At 43.2% G+C, this 23,648-nt stretch overlaps 1 protein-coding gene across 9 annotated transcripts in view; it reads right to left on the reverse strand.

Moving 5' to 3' along the window:
- KREMEN1 (kringle containing transmembrane protein 1) overlaps positions 1–23,648 on the reverse strand; it is a 136,678-nt gene that overhangs the window by 93,485 nt on the left and 19,545 nt on the right. For 8 of the 9 annotated variants that reach the window (XR_006275783.1, XM_043497767.1, XM_043497770.1 and 5 more), the window contains 6 exons: positions 22,791–23,059; positions 20,906–21,049; positions 14,543–14,701; positions 12,944–13,192; positions 11,072–11,344; positions 1,734–1,916 (listed from right to left, as the gene is read on the reverse strand). Coding sequence is in view for 8 of the 9 variants with exons in the window: in XM_043497767.1 (XP_043353702.1) it covers positions 1,734–1,916; positions 11,072–11,344; positions 12,944–13,192; positions 14,543–14,701; positions 20,906–21,049; positions 22,791–23,059 (1,277 nt within the window). In the remaining variant the exon portion in view is untranslated. The remainder of the gene's footprint in view (positions 1–1,733; positions 1,917–11,071; positions 11,345–12,943; positions 13,193–14,542; positions 14,702–20,905; positions 21,050–22,790; positions 23,060–23,648) is intronic. The other variant, XM_043497769.1, reaches the window with a different exon arrangement.

Consider the following 23,648-nt stretch of genomic DNA (forward strand, 5'->3'; position numbering starts at 1 on the left):
TGATGTTGAGCCTCTAGTATTATATCTTTTAAGAACTTTCAGCCCTCTTTGACTCCTTTTGTTCCTAATTGATCTTTCCATAGGACCTTACCTACTATTTCTATGAGTCAGCTGAAATCTGCCTTTCTGAAGTCCAGTGTCCTTGTTTTGCTGTTCTCATGTGATCCTTTCCATAGTATCTTGAATTTTATCAGATCATGATCACTTCCTTCCAAGTTCCTGACCACCTTCACGTTCACAACTAACTCATCCCTGCTGGTCAAAATCAGATCCTAACTGGACAACCCACTAGACGTTTCCTCAACTTTCTGAATCAGAAAGCTGTCCCCTACACATACTAAGAATTTGCATGGCGTATTATGTTTTGTTGCAATAGTCTTCCAGTAGATATCAGGGAAGTTAAAATCCCCCATTAATACTAGCTTATATGTGTTAGCTAATCTTGTTACCTGCTTGTAGAATGACTCATTCATTTCCTCTTCCAGATTTGGTGGTCTATAATAGATCCCCACCATAACATTGCTACTGTTCTTTTCCCTTGTTACCCTCACCCAGAGACTCAGTAGGTCTGTCACTCACTTCCCCTTAGACTGAGAGCTAGCATATACATTCTTGATGCACAGCACACCTCCTCCTTTTTTCCTGTACCTATCCTTTTGGAACAAGCTATATCCCTCATTGTAATGACTCATTCACTCCCAGTCTTTATTCAAGCCTAATTTAATGGTGTCCAGTTTGCAAATTAATTCCAATTCAGCAGCCTCTCGTTGGAGTCTGTTTTTGAAGGGTTTTTTTGGTAATATTGCGACTTTTAGGTCTGTAATCTTCTGCTCCATGCTTGATCCTTGCCTCTCCTCCAGTTCCTGCTCTTACGCCTCTAGCCTCCAATCATCAGTTACCAGCCCTGGTTCTGATCCCGGCCTCCAACTTCAGACCCTGACTCTGGCTTGATCCTTGGCTCTGGCATTTGGTAGCTGACCTCAGCTCTGACCATCAGCTTCAATTCCTGGTTCTGGTAACTGGCAGTTGATTCTGGTGTTGACCTTTGGCTTTGTTCCCAATCTAGGTGCCTGCTCCGCCCACTAGACCTGACTCCTGCTCTGACTACTAGGCCACACTGCCTTCATTCCAGTCCATAACAATTTGATCTGGAATCCAAATATGTTTAATTTAAAAAAATCATGTTATAAGAACATTACAGTTGTAAAATAAATTACTAAAAAACTAGGAAATGCTATATTAAGGCTCCTTGTGCAACCTTAATTCTGTCCCTTATGCATGTGTACTATGCAACAATCTTTAATTACATAATCACATTTTTTTCACTATGCTATTAACTTTAGTAAGAATGAGTTTGAGAACTTCTTGACTGGATGCTGTAAGAGAAGTAAACTATCAGTTATTTTGGGCAAAAGGCCATAAGAAGTTAAGTATGTAGCCCAACTCATGCGTGGCTTAAAAAAATAGATGCCAAAAGAGATTATGAGCATGGAATAAAAATCTATATAAGATTACAATACATTAAAGTCAGAGTAGATAGATAACTGACTGCTCTTCAGATTTAAATATCTGTCTTTGTAGCAGATCAGGTTTCTTGTATTCAACATCTTTTCAAGAGAAAAGTTGGTGCTTTTGTTTTCAGCATCATGCCATTGCTGAAATTGCCATGTTTACATCAACAATTTTTAATTAAAATTTGTGACATTTGAAAAAAACCCCACACCCACACATACCTGTTCCTGGCAAACAGCTGGTTGTGCCCCCTGACCAAACCCCAGTCAACTGGCAGGTTCGTTCTTCTGATCCAGCAAGCCTGTATCCTTGATTGCAGCTAAATCGGATGGTTGAGTCCAACAGGTAGTTTGTCCCTTCTTTTTTCCCATTGGTGGGGTGATCCAACCAGCCACAAGAGACCACTAAGAAAAGGAGAGAACAGCTATCTGGTGAAAGTCTTTTAGTTTCACTGGCACAGCTAGTGCAGTGAGTTGCATGGTGATTTAAATATAATTGAAAAAGAGTAACAGATTCTTTTAGTCTAGCAGAGCTAACAAATGGGAGCAATAAACTAGCAGGAGCAATCTTAACTCAACATGAAGCTGGTGATAGTCACACCCACAGTCCTGTTGATCTTCAGTGGCTCATGGGTATTTTCTGAAAACAAAGTTGTGGAACATCATCATAATTCAGAATTTGTCAGGCAAATACTTCTGCTCCCAAATATTCTGGAGGCTGGTATCTATTACTTTGCATTTATTTTTTATTCTTTTCATCATGTAGACTAGAACCCACATAATCCAAGTTTGAAAGGGTAGCTCTGGGTATTACATGACCCTTCACAATCTGTTTCTACAATTCTTCTGTGATTTCCACAATAGAGATCTATAAACCTTATTTTTTTTCTGAGCTGCAAATGAGCTGATTTACTATGTCACCTCTTCTTTCTTTGTCTCTCTTTAGAGCTTTAAAAACAATGTATAACAGAAAACTATATCTCATACACACAGGATACAAGTACACATTTTAAAAATGATCAAATTCTATTACTGAACAAGAGTTTCTGGACTTCAGAAGCAGTAACAGCAGGAGTAAAAGAAACTATGGTGGACAAAACTGTGATTATATTTAAGTTAATTTTTTTCTTCATTTGGGGACTTGAAAGCCTGTTTTTGGCAAATGTATTGTTACTCAATGAAGACAAAAGTTTAAATTACATATGTAGGTGTCTTCTTTGCTGACAATTTTTAACTTGCCTCCATTAATGCTGCCAAAATGTGACTGCGAACTAGTTGCAGTTGTCAAGAGGAAGAAAAGCAAATATGATGCACACTAACCAGTCAGAGTATCCTATGCCATACTGTAAGGAGCCTGAGGTAGATTTCAGGGGCACTACTTGGTCCTTTGTGAGGAAACGGTTACTTACTATAACTATGGGTCTTCATGTTATGATGCAGATCTGTTTTCCATGAAGGTGTGTGTGTGCTCAGTGCACCGGAGATGGAGAATTTTGCATAACATTACCTGTAGGAGGCAGTGCTTCTGTGTCGTGCTCATAGCCTCACCCCATCTATATGAGGCAACACTGCCTCAACCCCCCTCAGTATCTTCACAATGAATGCATGGAGACTAGATCCCAATGCAGAGAGGATGGAGGGTGGGTTGTGGAATACACATTTGCATCACATCTCAAAGAACCACAGTTACAGTAAGTAACCATTTCTTAGAGTAGATGAAACCATTTATTTCACTTAGGTGACTCAAAAGCAGTAGCCACAGATGGTGGGACTCAGAACCTATCTAAACAAGGATTGCAGGATCACCTTCCCAAAGTTTGCATCAGCTCTAGATGATGCAGTAATAGCATAATGGTTCTCAAATGTATGTATCAAGGACTACTTGGCAGCCTTTCAAATATCCACTATTAAGACGTCACTTAGTAACACTATTAACATAGCCTGTGCTCTTATGGAATGAGCTTGTACCTGCTGAGGAGGCGTAGTCAAAGCTATTTCATATGCTGTCCTGTTACAGGATGTTATCCACTTAGAGTTTGTTTGTGAACAGACCGCTTGCACCTTTCGTACAATCTGCATACGACACAAACAGATAAGGCGAAGCACAAAATGTTTAATTCCTGTGCATGTAGCTATACATCGTCTGACATCTAATGTGTGGAGATGCTGTTCCTCCGGAGATGAATGTAGTTTCAGAAAAAAACAGGTATATATACTGCCTGGTTCAAATGAAACTGAGAGACCATGTTAGACAAAAAATTTAGGTGCAGCTGTAAAGTTAGTTTGCTCTTGTAGAATTGTGTATACGGAGGCTCTGGCATCAGAGCCTGCAACTCTCAGTCTCTCTCCTTATGGATATTATAGCCACCAGGAATGCAGTCTTCTGACATAAAAGAGGAAAGGGACAAGATGCCAGAGACTCAAACGGAAGGTCCATCAACACCACTAGGACTGTGTTAAGGTACCACAAAGGGACTGGCTCTAGGACTGGAGGATGACAACGAAGAAGCCTTTTAAAGAGTCTTGCTATCATGGCACTGGAAGAGACTGATCTTTCATGAATGGAGGGATGGAATGCTGAGATCACCACGAGATGCACCCTCAATAAGCTAAATGCAAGGCCTGAAGATTGAAGGTACAGCAAGTATCCAAGATGTCATGGATAAAGGCCAGTTTGGTTGAACTCCAAGGGCCAATGACCACAAAGAAAACCGCTTCTATTTCCCCAGATAGGCCATTCTGGTAGAGGGCTTTCTACTATTGAGTAGAACCTATCGAACAGCCACCAAACATTGCTCTTCCTCCTCAGTCAACCACAGAGCAGCCATGCTGTGAGATGCAGGGAACTGAGCACGGGATGCAGTGTGCAACCATGATTCTGTGTGACAGATCAGACTAGAGAAGAAAGATTATGGGAGGCTGAATCAATAGCATGAGGTTGGAGAACCAACACTGCCTCGGCTACATCAGGGCAATGAGGATGAGCTTGGCCCAATCCGCTTTCAACCTGAGGATGACCTATGGAATGGTTGGGATCAGAGGAAACACACATAGCAGAGCCGAATGCCGGCTAAGATGACAGGTGTCAGTCAGGGAGCCTGGACTGGTACCCCCCAAAAGCAGAACAAACACATCCATTGTAGCAAACAGGTCGATTTTCAGGGATGCATTGGTGATAACAGACCTGGTTGGTGAGGTCTGGGCAAAGGGAATGCCTTGGTGTACATTCTTCTGAAGTGTCCACAGCTGCAAGGAGTCCAGGGCCAATGGAGGGAGGTGGATCAATCTGTCCAAGGGATGAAGAGATGGAGGATAAACTATCCTAAGTCACATCTGAAGAGGGCAAAGATGCAATCTTACCAATTGGATCACCTGCATGCAAGAAGACATGTAGCCCAAGAGCCTCAAGCACATCTGAACGTTGTGGAAGGCTGAGACTGCAGACCTAGACAAAAGTGGCAAATTGCCTGAATACTGTTGGTTGGCAAAAATGCTCTCAAACTCTATTAGGACCCCACTGAACTTGATTTTCTTAGTGGGAACCAATGTTGACTTTCTGGTGTTTAGGATGAGACCCAGATGGTTGAGTAAGTGCAGTGTAAGGTGTGTGTGAGAAAGAATTTCTTATCTGGACCTGCCCCTCACTAGCCAGTCATCCAGATATGGGAAGATATGGATTCCCTTCTTTCTAAGGTATGCCATTGGCTTGACCATACACCTGGTAAAAACCTGGGGGGCAGAAGAGAGGCAAAAAGGAACCACTGAAATGGCACTCTACCATGAGGAACTGGAGGAATTTTCTGTGGCTCAGCAAAATCACCACATGAAATAAACACCCTGAAGGTCTAGAGCAGCAAGCCAGTTGTTCTGAGATAATGCAAGGATGGAAGTTGATACGGTGACCTTTGGAACCTCGTGTATCTATTTGTTGAGGCTGCAAAGGTCGAGAATAGGTCTTACCCCTCCTTTGGATTTGGGAATCAGAAAGCACCGGGAATAGAAACTGTGACCCCAGTGTTCCGGAGGAACCTCCTCTACAGCTCCCAAAGCCAGCAGAGACCAGACCTGCTTGAGGAACAGTATCTCATGAGATGGGTCCCTGAAGAGGGACAGGGAGAGGCGGAGAGGAACTGGACAGAACAGCCCAATCTGACAATGCTTTGGACCCAGCTGTTGGTGGTAAATGAGCCCCAAGCACTGTGAAAGCAAGCCAGCCTGTCCCCAAATGGAGGCAACAGGGTAAAGGAAGAAACAACTGAACTGCTCTAGACTAACAAATCAAAATTGGTGCTTGGACCCGAATGCCTCCTTCTCTGGATAGATGTCTCTTTCTGGGGTAGTGCAGCTGTCTTAGGGGAGTGAAAGGCTGCCCAAAGGTGCATTGCTGACAGTATTGTTACTACTGCTGTTGTTGACCACCATAGTGATGCCTTTGCACTGATGGCATATACACCCCCAAGGAACGTAGAGTAGCCCTAGAATCCTTGAAGGAGTGCAGAGTCTTATCTGTTTTGTCCGAAAAGAATACCTGGCCATCGAAGGACAAATCCTCTATAGCCAGCTGCATGACAGGAGCAATGCCCTAATTCAACAGCCAGGATATCCTTCTCATGGCCACCGCCAGGGCCATCACTGTGGCTGAAGTGTCCCTGACATCCAGCGTGGACTGTAACGATGTCTTGGCCACCAAGACTCTGATGAACACCTGAAATTCCTCTCTGGAGGCTTCAGGCAGCTGGTCTGCAAATTTAGACACAGCCATCCTATTCACAAAGTCATAATTGGACATCAATGACTTATGGTTCACAATCCACATTTGCAGAGAAGAGGAGTTGTAAATATTTCTACCCACAAAATGCATCCTCTTAGAATCCTTGTTCTTAGGAGTGGACTTAAACCTGAGCTCTGTCATTCACCATAATTACAACCAGAGAACTAGGGGCTGGGTGGGAGTAAAAGCCCTCAAATCCCTGCACTGGGACAAAATAGCATTTCTCCAAATGCTTTGCAGTAGTGGCACTGAAAGTGGCATGGTCCGAAGAACCTTTGCAGGCTCCCGGAGAACATCATTAATAGAAAAGGCCACTCTCCCAGGGGCAGACAGGTGCAGGATATCCAACAACTTATGGGTATTCTCCTGGAGAAGCTCTGCCTGGATACCCAGGGAAGCAGCCATTCACTGCAAACGGTCCTAGTAGGCCTTGAAGTCCTCAGACTTTGAAGGAGAGAAAGAGCCATGCACTGCTGAATAATCCTGGGATGATAGAGAGACAGTTAAACTACACCAGGACTGGATTCCATTCCTATACTGGCAGACCTGAATGGGGCAACTCTGGAGGCTCTGCCAGGGGAAAGCTCAATGGTGTCTGAAACTGTGGTGGGTCATTGGCCCATCACTGACATGCCCAGAGATCTCACCTTAAAGTGAGATGAGGTGTGTGACCTCTGCAACTCATGAGTGTCCCATGGATTCCATGAAGGCCACTGGGCATAAGGATAGTGCACTGGTGGCCAGTAGGCACCAGGCTAGGGGTTCCTGTCATAACCGCAAGACAAGTGCCAATCCCAGTACCCATGATGCTCCATGAATGGCCTTCAACATGGGCCAGGCAATGGAGAGCAGGAGGAAGAACATCCTGAACTCAACACCAAGGAGTCTCGGGTTGAAGCGAAGTCAGCCCTGAGGGTGCAAGTAACTGGTCTGACTCATCCGTTGCCCAAAAACAAGGGACCGGCACTGACGGTACTGCCAACACTAAGTACACTTCTGTCGTTTCTGGTGCCAGGAATGTTGTCATCCCAAAAGTCAGCAGTGGTACCAACATAACTGATGGTGCCGATGCAGAGGGTGGTAAGTGCTGCCACGGTAACATTGGTGGTGCAAAATGTGATGCCAAGGAGTTTCTTGGTACCAAGGCGGTCCCTTGTATCATTCCCAGCCTCAGCCTCACTTCCACAGTCTGCAGCAGGGAAATATCAGGATACAGTGCTGCCGGACCCAAAGGTTCAACAGCCTGCTCAGCCAATGGTATTGTAAACAATATAGCCCTGGCAAAGCCCTGGATAAGGTCCAGACAGAAAGGCGGAGGAGGTCCATTGCCACATGATACACTGCTAGAGTGGAAACAGCTGGTACCAGCATCACTGTTGTTGGTACCGGACTCAATGGACACTTTGGGGCCAGAACCAGAGTCAATGGTACAGGGTCTCTGACCTCTATACACAGTATCAGGGACAGGTTCGAAGGACTTCCTCCATCCCATGTGCCAACATTAACACCATGCCAATCAATACTCTTTCTGGAGGCAGAAGAATCTTCATGAGATCTGGAGTGGTCTCAACAAGTCTTATGCAACCTTTTCCTCAGTGCACTCAATGGGGAGCAGCTCCTCTGCCTCTTCAGAGAGGCACTGGCTCCAGAATGCGAAACTGCAGCACTCTTGGAACCGTAGGGTAACCTCTGATCCAGGGGTCTCAAACACACGGCCCATGGGCCATATATGGCCTGCGGAGTTGTTTCCTGCGGCTCGCCATAGGTGCTGACTCCACTGGCAGCCAAGATCCCCTCACCCCCCGCCCCTCCTCCTCCCTAAGTGTGCCGCATCCCTGCTCCTCTGCCTACCTCCCAGCGCTTCCTGCTGCCAAACAGTTAAGTACTCCTACAGGTACTGCTAGGGAAAATTCTTCAGCCCCAGCATGCTGGGCACGCACACATACCTAAGTGGAATACTTGGGTGCATCTACTCTGAGAACATCATGAAGCTAATTACATGGTGCCCCTGCACTTTGTCACAGGGTCCTTGCAGAACGGCAAAGGAACTCTGTGGCCAATCCATGTAATTATTTGCCTCTCCTCCTCCAGAGGAGAGGGAAGGGTGTATTTTATTAATATTGTTGGCACAGTAATGAGTCTTACATGTTTGTCCTGAAGGTACTGAATTTTGTGGTCCTTCTAATTTCTTGAGGAGCGGACCTCCTCAGTTGTGGGCCAGCCTGCTGAGAAAACTCTCTCCTGCTTTCATGAGCCTCACCTGTCCAATAATTTGAGCAAGACATGGTTGCTGAGGTAGCCAGGCATCACCCATTGGGTGTTATAAAGATTAAAAACTTGGCACTTCCACTTTTCATTTTTCTTTTGCAAGGTTTAGCTTCAGCCAGCTATTTTTTAATCTAGGCACTGATCTTGCTTAGGCATTTGAACTGCTGGAAGACTGTTTTCTGAATATATGGTATGATGGAAAGAAGTGGTGTCAGCTATGTACTAGTGGCATTAGAAGACACGGTATCTCACAATCTACTCTACTGGGGTTACCCAGAGTACCCAATTCAGGAAAGCACCTAAGTACACGTTTAAGTCCTTTTCAGAATTGAGGCCATAACAAGTAGGGTGGGAGAGAGGACCGAACCTTGAACTTCACATGAGGGCTCTACAAATGTAGCTGCAGTTGCTCAACACAACCGTTTGGGATTGTTCTGAGAGGCAGGTTGTGAACCAAATCCAGACAATTTTGCTTACTTCTGTCATGTTTCTGGGGACCCCCTGTAGCATCTCCAGGTAAATTGTGTTAAATGTTCCTGAGGGATTCAGAGATTTGATTATGGAGGTTTCCACTCTGCCAGGAAATCAACTACTTGCACAACCAGCACTCTCTCTGCCAGATACTGATCTAAAATCTGACTGGGAAGGGTGCAGGATCTTGGTGGACATGAGGTGTAGCTGGAGACTGTTGTAGATGGTTTTTCATCAATTTCTTGCTCACCTGGCTCAGGAAAAGGTGTTTAGAGACATAGTGTTTACTGTTGGGGTTACTTGCCACAAGAGATGGTTTCCTCAACACTGATCAGATAGTGTGTGTTCTCTCAAAGGAGGAGATGACTATAAAAGCTAAGAGGGCCCAGGCACTCAGGACACGATAGGGCTAACCCAAATCCCACATTGTTTGAATTTCCTTTAGTATTTAAGGGACTTCCTGTTGTATGAATAAGCAGAGGTCTGACAAGGAGGCTATTGCCTATGGAGGGCTCTGTGTGCAGTCTCTAGAAAGGCAATCCCACAAGAATTGGCAACACAAGAAAGTGCAGAGATGAGAACAGGAGCTAAAAGGGGAAGGGTGGGGAGCATATCAGTGGCTCACTGTGACCCTAAGAATCCCTCAGTACCAACTGGCAAAGGGTCTACTGTTGTGTAACAGCAACTCTTAACAGGCCTGACAAACTCACTACTCCTAGCACACATGGTATTTATCCATAAATGATCTCATGTGAAGTCTCTAATAAAAACTTATATATATATATCATACTGATCCTCAGTCATCACAAGATGTAAGTAGGGATGATATTTAAGGAGTTGTGTATATGTTTGAAAAATATGTTTAAATGTCTGTCACCAAAGAGAAAAACAAGTTTCTTCCAGACAAGAGATAAGGTGTGTGTGTCCGTCAAAATGCAATTTAACTACTGTAAACTGACACTATGGAAGTCCCATTTACAAGCAAAATCAACAGGGGGATGGGAAGTCAAGACACCACAGGCTGACCCAAAGAAGGTTGCCCTGTCTCTGGAGGAGACAATGATCTTTTGGAAATAAAAGAGGAAGGCAAAAAGACATCCTTTTATCCTGCACTTGAGGAAATAGACTGTGTGTTTATATTAATGAAAAAGAGATCTCAACCAGGCTTGGTTGGAATGCTGCAAAATATATTTGGGGTGAGAGAAACTTCCTTAGACAGAAGGTTTGCCTGCTAAATTAAGTTTTATTCCCTAGAAAGAGTTATGATTTTGTTTTAAATGTAACCGGTTCCCATTATTCTTACTCACTAGCTCTTAGATCTTTATGTTTTTGATAATAAAACTTACAATTATTTTCACTATAAAGATAACTCAGTGCTGTGGTGTTATACGAGAAGCTGATCCTAATTTGAATAATCAAAGCTGGTATATATACTGTTCCTGGAAAAGCTGACCTGGTAATTCTGTGAGTGTTCAGTCTATAAAGGGCTGAATACCACAGGGGGACATTTCAAAGTGTCTCAGAGATTGGGGTTAACCTGCAAAACAAAGTAAGGGATGGCATAGGCTAGAGGAGATTGTTTGAGTAGTCAACACACAAAGAGCTAACACCCATTTAAGCACAAGCAATTCTCCCTCTTGGTGGAGGCAAATAGGTTACAGAGACTCAGTGCTGGGCACCCCAAGAACTATCACACACATTTCATTGTTTTCTGGTATTTTTTTTTTCTAAGAAGGGGTCTTTTTTCCTTCAGGGAAGATAAGTGAAGGTGGGGCTCATGATGGAGGAAGTGGTGGAAGAGTTCAGAGGCTGTAAATTAATTTATTTTGTACCTGTCCAGGTTTTCACTCATTGCACAGAGGGTCTTGGAACAACTGATAGAGATTTCCCCTGGTGAAAACATCACCATACTTAAATCCTCAAACTCATATGTAGTTGCTCATATGTAATCATGCTAGATTAATATTCTGAAACCCTGCACAGAATGCTGTGGTGTTCACTAATGGAATGCTCTCACTCCTATGCACTGCCCTAATTAACACTGCCTCACCTGGCTGTAGACTCTCCACCAGCCACTTGTGATTCCGATGGGATACTCTGGTGGAATTTCCCACCTTGAGGCTTCTGGTTGTTAGGACATCAAACCTGCAGAAAGGGTCAGAATCACAGAGCAGGGTCATCTCCTTCACCAGGAGGTCAGCAGGGTCTTCATAAGGAGAAAACACTGGTATGAAGGCAGAGTTGTGCTTTGTTGCATAGAAGAAGTTGTTCAGTAAGAACTGGGTGTCATAAGTAAAGAGGGAAGTTTCATATTTGACTGCCCCTGAGGAAACAAACAGACATATGTCTATGTATATGTTCATATACATATAACTTGGAAAGTGAATTCCCTTATCCCCAAAGGTATTATCTCAGCATAAGTTAAACACTATGCAGTTTCAAATATGCAAGGTCGAGACTGAAAATGGAACTGCTGCCAGAGCTTTAAAAAGTGGTTCTTCTATCTCATTTTACATTATGTAAATGTATAATTAGACCAATGATAACAGGCACCGCAGTTAAGTTTATCAAGTCTCTTTCTTCCAACACTTTCTATGTGCATTATCATTAGGAAAAATTCTTCTTTGGGGCTGAAATTTTCCAGGCTTGATATCGATCCAAAAAACATATTTTGAGGGAAGTTTAAGGCAAATCTTTCAGTAGTCAAGCTACTGGAGAGCGGCAAAAATCCTATCATCTGTACTTTAAAAAAATAGCTGAATAATTGCTCAAAACTTTTCATGTTCAGTAATTAGTTCTTGGTGGAGAGTCTGAGTCTATAAGCTATATCAACCAGAGAGTCACATGTACATTTGACATGCTTCTGCAAACACTGCTACCCACCTTCCCAGACTAACACCATATTGTGCTACAAATTTCATAGATCAAAAATTTAGAGATGGCATGGACCTGTTAGGTCCCATCTAGTTCCTCTCCATTCCAATATAGGATTATTCCCTTTTGTACATTTACTATTATAATTATTTGTATTACCATAGCACCTAGACTAGTGTTTGGGTCAGTCTAGTTTTAAAGAGTTGATGTTCCCACCATTTTTCCAGAGAAATTATTGCACAGGTTATTAGATACCTGGTGACACCAAGATGATATCCTGAAAATATGTTAGATAGAGCAACTCAAACATTAAAAAACAAACAAAAACCTTCCTTGGAGTCATAATCTTAATTTTTGCATTTTACATTGGAAGCCTGTTGAGGAGGGACTGTTCACTGTGGGTTCAGTGCTGGAATCTGGCTGAGCTGTGTTTGATACAGAAATTGATGGATGGCAAAGGGTGGGGGGGCGTGTACACCGTTTTGCCCCCGATCAATCCTTAGAGAAATTTAGAGCAGCCTAATTTTGCAGGTTGGAGGTATCTGGCAGATTATTTGAGTTAGATGAAAACAGCCCTTCTCTTACATTCTTACCTAGCATAAACTGCCTGTTTTCTGTCCAGGAGTTTGGCAGTTAGCACAAATGTCCATGCTTGCTAAAACTCTGTCAGAAGATGATATATCTGAATAGAAACAACACTTATATCCTGGGGATCACAGCACTATTGTGACTTTTAGTCACTTCATGCTAGCTCCAGTTAGACACCCACCAGAGAACTTTGAAAAGCTAAGATATCAAAAATGCATTACAAGCTCCATTCTGTGATAAAGACAGTGTAGGAGGCCTTACCTTCCCGACACATGTGACTGTGAGCTCCACCCACTGGAGTACAGGAGGCCCTACCTCTTTACTACAGGCTGCTCAAAACAGATTTGTTCTGTTTGAAGACGGCTTAATTTTCTATACTACAAATAATAAATGGTTTTAATTTTCTGAAGCTACTTCATGTAAACCTGAGAATGGAGTAATGGGCCAGGAAATTACTTACAGTCAGCTCCAAACTCAAACAACTGCTGAGGGCTGGCATCAGATGACATGGTTGTCCCATTTTTGAAGGTATACTCATCCCTTGGATTATCATTCATTACTCCCAAGATACCCTGTGTGTGATTGTGAAACTCCACTGGCAACAGGACTGTCAGGCTCAGAAATCCTCCCCTTCCTCTTAGTTCCATACCAGCCCCAGAGGAGAACATCACTATGATGTTCTGATCAGCTGTGGAATAGAGAAAGAGGCCTATAACAAAGAGAGAAAACATGTGATTATATATGACACATACTTCACAATATACTGGTCACATAAATGTTCCCCGACTGAGGGAATACTGCAAGTTTCCCATTAAACTTCCACTCATATTTAGACTGCTATTAACAGCTTTCATAGAGAATCAAGTGATCATAATACCAGTCATACTGCAGTAACATAAATGCATTCAGCGCACATTTTCATGCTCTATTTTTGAAGAGGAATAATTGAATGTTACTATGTGGCATGTTGTGAGAATCCATGTGAGAGAGAAAAAAAGTTAGATAGCCATTATATTTTCATAGGCTAAATTGACCCTGACCTAGTAGGCAAAGGAAGAGAGTGAAGGGGAGTAAGGAGCTTTTATTCCACTTAACCCTGACAGAGGGGTTAGGGAAAGTCACCATCTGTTTCTCCACGTATCCCTGGGGACACAAATCACCTGAAATAATGACGAGGGAGGGGAGGAGTTGAACTATGGCCTCATCCACATCTCCATTAGCAGGGGAACTACATCATCCTTTTGGATAGTGCAACCATGTGCATTCTTCCCTGCATTTCAGGGAGCTCAGGGAAGGGCTGTGCCTCCTGAGGAATTACCTTGCCATTACACACCCTGGAGTGGGGTGGCATTACTTCCAGAGTGGGCCAGTGGCTAACTACCACAATCTAGACCACAGCATCTTAATGGAGAAGCATAATATGCATCAGCTTCTCCCTTCACCAGCTCCTTCCCTTTCCTTTGGTCCACTCTAACCAAGTGCCACCCACAATGCAGAGGGAGTCATTGCCACTGCTGAGAAGAGGCACCACAGAAATACAGGCTGGGATTTGCAAAGAAACCCAAAGGAAATAGGCACCCAACTCTGATTTCAATAGGATTTGGACACCTAAATCCCTTACGTTCCTTTAAAAATCTCAACCATAATGGATAATTTACACAAAGTGCTGCTGTACTGACTCAATCCTCAGAACTTTCTTTGGAGGGATTCTTAACCCTGGTACCTGCACTTCTGCTCAGACCCATGCCTCTCTTGCCATCTTCTCGTGCCAGTTAGGCTAAGGAAATGCAGGTTAAGGAAGATAATTCCATTACCTATGATAGTGTCAGCATAGCTCAGCATAGCTGCTGAGACCCTGCCTCTCAGCTATTTTGCCCCTCATGTCATCTCTAGAATCACCCCCAGATTCACCATTCAACCTGGAAATGAAGGCAGGGGCTTAAGCAAACAAACATCTGGGCAGATGTTTAACTACACAGGGGCCTTGTAGGAATATGAAGTGTGATTGGAGCTGAAACACTATTACCCATCCTTTTTAAGGTTGATATCAATGTCTAACCTTTCAAATCCATCCAGCTTTGCTCAGAGAAACTAAGCACCTCCTTGTTCAACAGGACCTCCAACATCCCAGAGTGCTCTGAGCTGCGTACCTCAATCACATCAGAATTATTCTCCTGTATGGCAACTGAAGACAAGCCTGTCACTTTAGCCAGAGTTTCTTCTAAACAAAAACAAGTCCAATTAAAAACACTGCCCGAAGTCCCTCTAAAGTATATGTTAATTTTATTATTTTTACTGTCATATTTTACATAGGATAAATATGAATAATGGTTCTTTGGGGTGGATTATAAAGTGTACAGATTATATATAAACACACAAACCTCTCCCTTCTTACCTATTAATGTCATGTTGAGATTGCAATGCTAAGCACTCAAAAGTCAGGAAATTCAAAAATCATAGAATCATAGAATATCAGGGTTGGAAGGGACCTCAGAAGGTCATCTAGTCCAACCCCCTCATCAAAGCAAGACCAATCCCCAACTAAATCATCCCAGGTATGGCTTTGTCAAGTCTGACCTTGAAAACCTCTAAGGAAGGAGATTCCACCACCTCCCTAGGTAACCCATTCCAGTGCTTCACCACCCTCCTAGTGAAAAAGTTTTTCCTAACATCCAACCTAAACCTCCCCCATTGCAACTTGAGACCATTACTCCTTGTTCTGTGATCTGCTACCACTGAGAACAGCCTAGATCCATCCTCTTTGGAACCCCCTTTCAGGTAGTTGAAAGCAGCTATCAAATCCCTTCTCATTCTTCTCTTCTGCAGACTAAATAATCCCAGTTCCCTCAGCCTTTCCTCATAAGTCACGTGCTCCAGCCCCCTAATCATTTTCATTGCCCTCCACTGGATGCTTTCCAATTTTTCCACATCCTTCTTGTAGTGTGAGGCCCAAAACTGGACACAGTGCTCCAGATGATGCCTCACCAATGTCGAATAGAGGGGAACGATCACGTCCCTCAATCTGCTGGCAATGTTCCTACTTATACAGCCCAAAATGCCGTTAGCTTTCTTAGCAACAAGGGCACACTGTTGACTCATATCCAGCTTCTCATCCACTGTAACCCCTAGGTCCTTTTCTGCAGAACTGCTGCCTAGCTATTAGGTCTCTAGTCTGTAGCGGTGCACAGGGATTTTCCTACACCCCCCCCCCGAATTTCTCCAACACCCCCTGCCTCAGTTTTGTGAACTACTTACATGCAGTGTTGCCAATTTAGTGATTGTTTGGAAATCTGAATTGAAATTGAAACATTAATACACACTTTAAAAGCATATACAGTGTATGATAAAATGTGTATCTGAAAAAGTACAATAGATTTGAAAAGTATGAACAAAGACTAGCTTTCTTATACAGCTGTTGTTTTTATGACCATGTCAGTGCATTCATTTCAATGATGTTGGCCAACCTAATAATTTAAAATTATGATTTATAAGCAAAGTCTAAATGAGCTCTCCCTGAAGCTAGTGATGAGCTAGGGGCTGTGGGGAAAGGTTTCAGGACTAGACTGTATTTACATTCACACCTAATCTACCTAGGTATCCAGCAAACAGAGCTGTGTTGCCCAGGTGATAGATTTTGGCTGTGGTTGGGTTACAAATCATTTGAATGCAGGTGGGGGGAGGTGTAATGAAATGTTGTTATTCTTATTGTATGAGTAAAGGGCATACAGCTAAATAGCCTGTGCTGATTGAGGGCATCAAGAGAGACGGTGGGGACAGGTGTTTTGCTTGATGGTCTGCCTGAGTCACAAGTACTATTAGACCTGCCCCTCTCCACTGTTTAAAGACAGAGGTGATTAGGGTCCATAGATAGTCTTTGTTTTGTTATGTGATCACTACAGCTGAAATCACTGATAATCAGGTCTAAGTGCTTAGACCTGCTGTGGGACTGTGTTTCTGTGGAAGAGACGGCCCAGTCTGCACTAGCAGCGAGGTTCCCCCCACTAAGAGCTCAGCTAAAATCACTGAGAGCTGGGTGGATCCTCAAGAGACCAACTCACAGAGGTCACAGTGGCAGGTGGCAGCAGAAGGTGACGATACAGGGCCATTGGCAACAGAGCGATGGAATGAACTGTGGCACAACGAACAGTGGCCAGAGCGAACAGTGAGCAACTGGAGGAACGAGCAAGGTGCCTTCTTGCCCCCCACCTGGGAGATGAACTCATGTGAAAGCACCTCTGAACTCTGAGTCTCCACTGACCAAGGACAACACCAGTGAGTGTTAATGAGGCTGTTAAGAATGGTGGAGACAACACAGTTCATGCGAACAAACATGGCTGTGGCATCATTCTTGCTTAAATAGAAAGTGATACCACACACTACAAACTGAAGGCCAATGTTAAGTGCATTGTCCCTTGTTCATGCTGAAGTTGAACACTGGTTCCGAACAAGACCAGCAAATGCTCACTATCTTTTTGCAAGAAACTCAACTGAATGGCTAGATGCATGTGGTGCAACAGTGAAAGACTCAACAGTTGAAAAAGTAAAGATCTCTCCCACCACATTCAAAAAATGTGCATACATGGCAGATGAATGCACCAATGCAAATAGTCATCAAGTATTAAGTCATTGTGTATGTTATCTTGATGTCAGTGGTATGCCAGTAGATACATTTCTAGATGTTCAAGTTATAGAAGACAGATTGGTTGCATCTGTGACAACCCAGATCTTAGAAGAAGAGTTAAATGCTTGTCATTGGGACCCCAAACAGATGGCTGCTTGTGCATTTGTTGGAGCTACAAATTTCTCTGGAAGACATGGTGGAGCACAAGCTTTGCTCAGAGAAAAGTGTAACCCAAGTCTCTCCTATACACACTGCAGAGGCAATCTACTCCAACTAGCGCTAGTACGAGCTGCAGACTCTTCAAAAGACATTAAAAACGCGGTAAATTTAATGTCTTCATTATATTATTTTTTCAGCAAGTGTCCAAAAAGACTGAATATCTTGGGAAAATATAGAAGATATACTGGGACTGAAGTTGAAATTAGTCCAACCTGGGAAAACCCTCTGGCTTTCTCATGAGTGATCCTTGGCTGTTGTCTTAAAATTACTCCAGCCATTATTATTGGCTTTGGAAAGTATCTACCAAGATGGGATGGATCTAAGTACTGAGGCTGGTGGATTACTTTTGCTACTACGTTCAGAGAAGACTATTGCCATTCTCTCTCTTGTAAGTCTACTGTTGAAACCACTTGGGTCATTAAACAATGCCATCCAGGCATCTGCTACAACAGTAGTAGATCTTTGTCCAGCAATAGAAGTTACATTTGGTTCAATCAGAGAGCTATCCATTGAAAAAGTACTGGAAGAAGCAAAGACTTCAGTCCAGAAGTTGACTAATGAAGGCATTTATATTGAATCCTTAAGTGAAGAGGACAAGAAGTGTTTAAGACAACTGAAAAAGTACACAGACTTGATTCTTAAAAATCTACAACAGTGACTTGTAGATTCTACTCAACCTCTACATAGCTTTTACAGATCCCTGTCTTATAAAACACTGACAGTTGAGTGGGAGTGAGAGACTACCAGCAATGGGGCTGCCATGTGCTCAGGACAGAATAGAGAATTTGAACACAGAGTGGAATATCATACGACGAATGAATGAAGATTTGACTTCAACTTCTTTTTTATCATCACTAGTGGCTCGAGCCAATCTTTATGCCATGTTTCCTGGTCTGAAAGAAGTAGGAATTCATCTCTTGCTGCTGCCAGTCACAACAGTTACAATTGAGCATTCTCTTTCATCATTGAATAGAATTGTGTGTTTTGAAAGAAGTTGCCTTCTGCCTGATCATGTGAATGAACTAATGAGCATATCAGTTGAAGGAATGGAAGTACCAGACACATGAGAAGCCACCAAAGATGAATGCATTGCATTCAAGAAGTTCATTAACAGAGTTCTCCAAAATTATAACTAAAAACCAGGAAGGATGTAGATGTAGTGCTTCATAGAAGGCTTGAGTAGCCAACTTCAATTTGTGTGATGATTTTAAAATCTAATAAAATGGTCATGAAACATTTTTCAGTTTTTACTATGGTGCCATACAGCCCACCTTCACCCTCATGGTCTCACCCCTCATTGGCCCTGACTCCCCGCCCTGTAAATTTGAACACCTGCCCCCAATTTCAATTCCTGGGGAAAACACTGGTGGTGCATGGGATTCTTCCATCCTAAGTACAGGACTCTGCACTTGTCCTTAGAATCATAGAAAATCAGGGTAGGAAGGGACTTCAGGAGGTCATCTAGTCCAACCCCCTGCTCAAAGCAGGACCAATCTCCAATTTTTGCCCCAGATCCCTAAATGGCCCCCTCAAGGATTGAACTCACAACCCTGGGTTTAGCAGGCCAATGCTCAAACCACTAAGCTATCCCTCCCCTTGTTGAACCACATCAGATTTCTTTTGGCCCAATCCTCTAATTTGTCTAGGTCCCTCTTTATCTCTATCCCTATCCTTCAGCGTATCTACCACTCCTCTCAGTTTAGTGTCATCTGCAAACTTGCTGAGGGTGCAGTCCATGTCATCCTCCAGATCATTAATGAAGATATTGAACAAAACCGGCCCCATGACCAACCTTTGGGGCACTCTGCTTGATACCGGATGCCAACTAGACATGGAGCCATTGATCACTATCTGTTGAGCACGATGATCTAGCCAACTTTCTATCCACCTTATAGTCCATTCATCCAGTCCATACTTCTTTAACTTGATGGCAAGAATACTGTGGGAGACCATATCAAAAGCTTTGCTAACGTCAAGGAATAATGCATACACTGCTTTCCCCTCATCCACAGAGCCAGTTATCTCATCATAGAAGGCAATTAGATTAGTCAGGCATGACTTGCCCTTGGTGAATCCATGCTGACTGTTCCTGATCACTTTCCTCTGCTCTAAGTGTTCAGAATTGATTCCCTGAGGACCTGCTCCATGATTTTTCCAGGGACTGAGGTGAGGCTGACTGGCCAGTAGCTCCCCGGATCCTCTTTCTTCTCTTTTTTAAAGATGGGCACAACATTAGCCTTTTTCCAGTCTTCCGGGACAACCCTCAATCGCCATGAGTTTTCAAAGATAATGGCCAACGGATCTGCCATCCCATCTGCCAACTCCTTTAGCACCCTCGGATGCAGTGCATCTAGTCCCATAGACTTGTGCTTGTCAAGCTTTTCTAAATAATCCTGAACCACTTTTTTCTCCACAGAGGGCTGGTCACCTCCTCCCCATGCTGTGATGCCCAGTGCAGGAGTCTGGGAGCTGACCTTGTTCGTGAAGACAGAGGCAAAAAGTGACAGAACAAGGAGTAATGGTCTCAAGTTGCAGTGGGGGAGGTTTAGTTTGGATATTATGAAAAACTTTTTCACTAGGAGGGTGGTGAAGCACTGGAATGTGTTACCGAGGGAGGTGGTGGAATCTCCTTCCTTTGAGGTTTTTAAGGTCAGGCTTGACAAAGCCCTGGCTGGGATGATTTAGTTGGGGATTGGTCCTGCTTTGAGCAGGGGGTTGGACTAGATGACCTCCTGAGGTCCCTTCCAACCTTGATATTCTATGATTCTATGAAAAAAAGCATTGAGTATATTAACTTTTTCCACATCCTCTGTCACTAGGTTGCCTTCCTCATTCAGTAAGGGGCCCACACTTTCCTTGGCTTTCTTCTTTTTGCCAACATACCTGAAGAAACCCTTCTTGTTACTCTTAACATCTCTTGTTAGCTGCAACTCCAAGTGTGTTTTCACTTCCTGTTTTCACTCCTGCAATCTCAAACTCCAGGGGATAACAACAAGAAGAGTAATTTCCATCCCTTATATGTACCCAGTCTTGTGAGTGAAACATACAGCAACACAGGATAATGTCATGGATGTCATGGCAGAAATCGAAAATTAGTTATTCAGAAACTTAAATGGTTGACAAGGTTGGGGGGTGAGCCAGGTCTAAGCAATCAGAATCTACTACAACAGCACCCAGAATGTTCTAAGTACTCCCCAGACTTACATAAAAATAGCGCCCCCCCCCCACCCCTCATCAGAACAAGCAATCTAAGAAGACAAACTGGCCAACGAGAGGGGAAGAGATACAATATTCAAGCAAAGTGCTCAGAAATGATCAGCCACATTTCTTTAGTTCCAAACAAAATGGAACATGTTTTTAATGTATTTAGATTATCAAAATAGTTTTAGGTTTTGCATGGAGCACTTGAGTTTGATTTGGGGGGGAAAAAAGTGAATGATGGAAAGGGAGTAAGATGGGAGTGAGTTAAGGGAAAGAGGGAGGATAGAAATAGTTCTGGCTTTCAAACAAAGATAAAACTAAACCAAATGATCAAACCCAAAAGATGATTTGTCTTTGTTGCTTGTTCTTTCCCTGACTTACTATTGAGAGATCTGGCAGGTTGTGTCCTTCCTTGCACTCTTAAGGTTGTCAGACTGGACTCCAGCAGTGTGTATTCACCTTGTCCTTTGAATGTGATGTTAGCCCCATCAAATGTGAGGAAGTGAGGATCCCCAAAAGCAGAAGCTGTTTTACACACATAAGTTTAAATAATAAAACACAACAATTATGTGCTCCATGGCTCACTAGATAAACACCTAATTTTTGTGAGGCTTCCGGGGGACAGCATTCATACAGAGAGAAAATATGGAAGGAGTACAGAGGGAGTGTTTCCCAATGCCACTGGTAGCACCAGAAGGGAGTAAATGCATGGCATAGGGCCACAGCCCAGAACTCAGACAGCACTGTAGGACTAGTAACTAACTATTTTTTGACACATCACTGCTTCAATTCGATGATACTCTGACCATGCACCTCCTCACCATTGTTAGTATGGCTCTGTCTGATAAAGGCATAATATACTCCTTAGGAAATCAGTCATTCTATCGCCTCTGGTGCCACTCCAGTGGTGTCACTTCAAGTAGAGAGTAGGCACATGCATTTTTACTGATGTACAATTTAGATCTGACCAGATTATGTCTCAACAACAACAGTAAACATGTTGGTGGCCCATCTATGCTAGTGCTGCAACACTATTGGTGCTACTGAACCAATGCTAGAGCAACAGTGGGAGAGTTCCTAAAATATGCCAGTTAGACAAGGCTTTGGTATGTATTGAGAAAATATCTGAATTATACTCCACTTTCAGAGAACAACAATCTGTTGACCTCTAAGAGATTGTGTGAAACAGATCTGACCTGGAGAGCTTGCAGCACTGGGAGACCAAGTCAGCCAGTAACACCAACAGCCCCAGGACAGCCGGTAGTCCTGGGAGAGCCAGATGAGCCAAGAAACATAGAAGAATTTGCAGACAGAGGGGAGCTGCCAACAGTAGGAAATGAAGGGAGAGACAGAAGGCTAGGGAGAACTGGCATTAGCGGGAAGGTTGATTGTAGTAGGAGAGTCAGCTCCTACAATTATCAGCTCCCCCATGTCATCTTCTTAGTTGGGTCACCTGTGAACCTTCTCCAGTTATGCACTGGTCTCTGGTAGTTTCTTGCTGCCCTAAAACAATCCCAACTCCCTCTTGTTTCTGTGTATTAGGGAGAAGGCAGGATTTGGTAGTGCAGGGGAGAGCAGGGCAGGTTGGTAGAATAAGGGTGGACCAAGGCCAGGTGATATGCCAGCCATTCCTCCTAATTTTATTTTTAACAGTGTTATTAATTATATTCATATTGACAACAATATCATACTCATTGTGGTTGCATCGATGCCCCAACCAGGAATCAGAGCCCCATTGGGCTGGTCACTGCACAGGTGTAATAAAAGGACAGTAGCCGGGTTAGCATGTGGCAGGAGGGAAGAGATGGAGACAAACAACTGAGTGAGAGAGAGAGAGGAGGGAGGACTAAATTACAGTGAGATGATTATTACTGGTATAAATAGTAGCAGTCTCAGCATAACAACTGTCTAGCCATTGTCATGAATTGTCATAAGCAACAGCCCCTCTGTTCTTTCTGGCATAGCATCCACTGATGGCTAAAAGCTTTGGGAATTAGCCAGTCCTCAGATAAATTTAACCTTGTGATTAGCCAGGCTCCTAAGAGCTAATGAGGAAATTGAGAGTTCAGGATCCTAGAGCAGCAGAGTAGAGCAAGTACAATCCTTGCCCCTGACAGTTCTTCCAAACTGTTTACCATGGCAGTTGTTGGCAAATTTAGACTGGCACATTGGACTCCCATCCATGACATAACTTCTGAGAATATATCTTTTATGCACCTAAACAAAAAAACATCTTTACTATGCAGTGGAACTCTGAAGCCCTTACCAACCCGAGGAGGTTTGTAAGTCTTGCAGTCACTGGAGGGACGGTGCTTCAGGTAGAACTGACAGTTTTCAGACCACAGACAGCAGTAATAAAAGCTGATGACATCATAAAGCCAATGAGAAAAACCAGGAATCCTAGGAGGCTTTTTGAAAGGTGGAGAACCCCAGTCATGGCCTCGATCAGGTGTACTTCCCCCTATGGAGTCTCGTGTGAGGATCTGGGTACCTGTGGAGTCATAGCAGCACTGCTGTCCCGATGCATACTGGGGGCTGGTTGGAGAAATGCATTGAGAAGGAAGATTCACCATTTCAGCTTTGAAGTACAAATGTTTATGAGTTTGGAGCTCATGTGTTTTTTTGTTTATTGACATTACAAGACATTCTGTAATGTCTATGGTGATTAGATGGGCCCAGTAAAGATTTTTCCATCCCTGAAAGTTAGTTTAGGTTAGGATAAAATATGGAGTCACTAATTTGGGATAAGACAAGAAAGGATTTTTACACCAAGAGCTTGTTTGTACTAGGAAATTGCACTGATCAACTAAAATTGATTTATAATTGAACTAGTTAAATGGCCACATACTGTAAATTACTGAATTAAACTAAACTGATAAAAGCAAAATTTAAATTGATTTAATTAGGTCTACTTTAGGGATTCACACTAGTTTAACTATATTGATTTTAAAATAAATGTAGTTAAACTTGTGCCATTTTCTGGTATAAAAAAGGCCTATCTCAGCAGCATAGACAATAAGTGAATTGAGGGTGGAGAGCGAGGGGAAATAGAGAAAGAGGCTATTGCATGCTAAAGGGTTCAGGTCCAGACAACCTGTATAGTCCACTTATGGTTGTGCTATCA

The sequence above is a fragment of the Dermochelys coriacea genome, chromosome 15 (assembly GCF_009764565.3).
Source record: "Dermochelys coriacea isolate rDerCor1 chromosome 15, rDerCor1.pri.v4, whole genome shotgun sequence".
NCBI classification, from domain to species: domain Eukaryota; kingdom Metazoa; phylum Chordata; order Testudines; family Dermochelyidae; genus Dermochelys; species Dermochelys coriacea.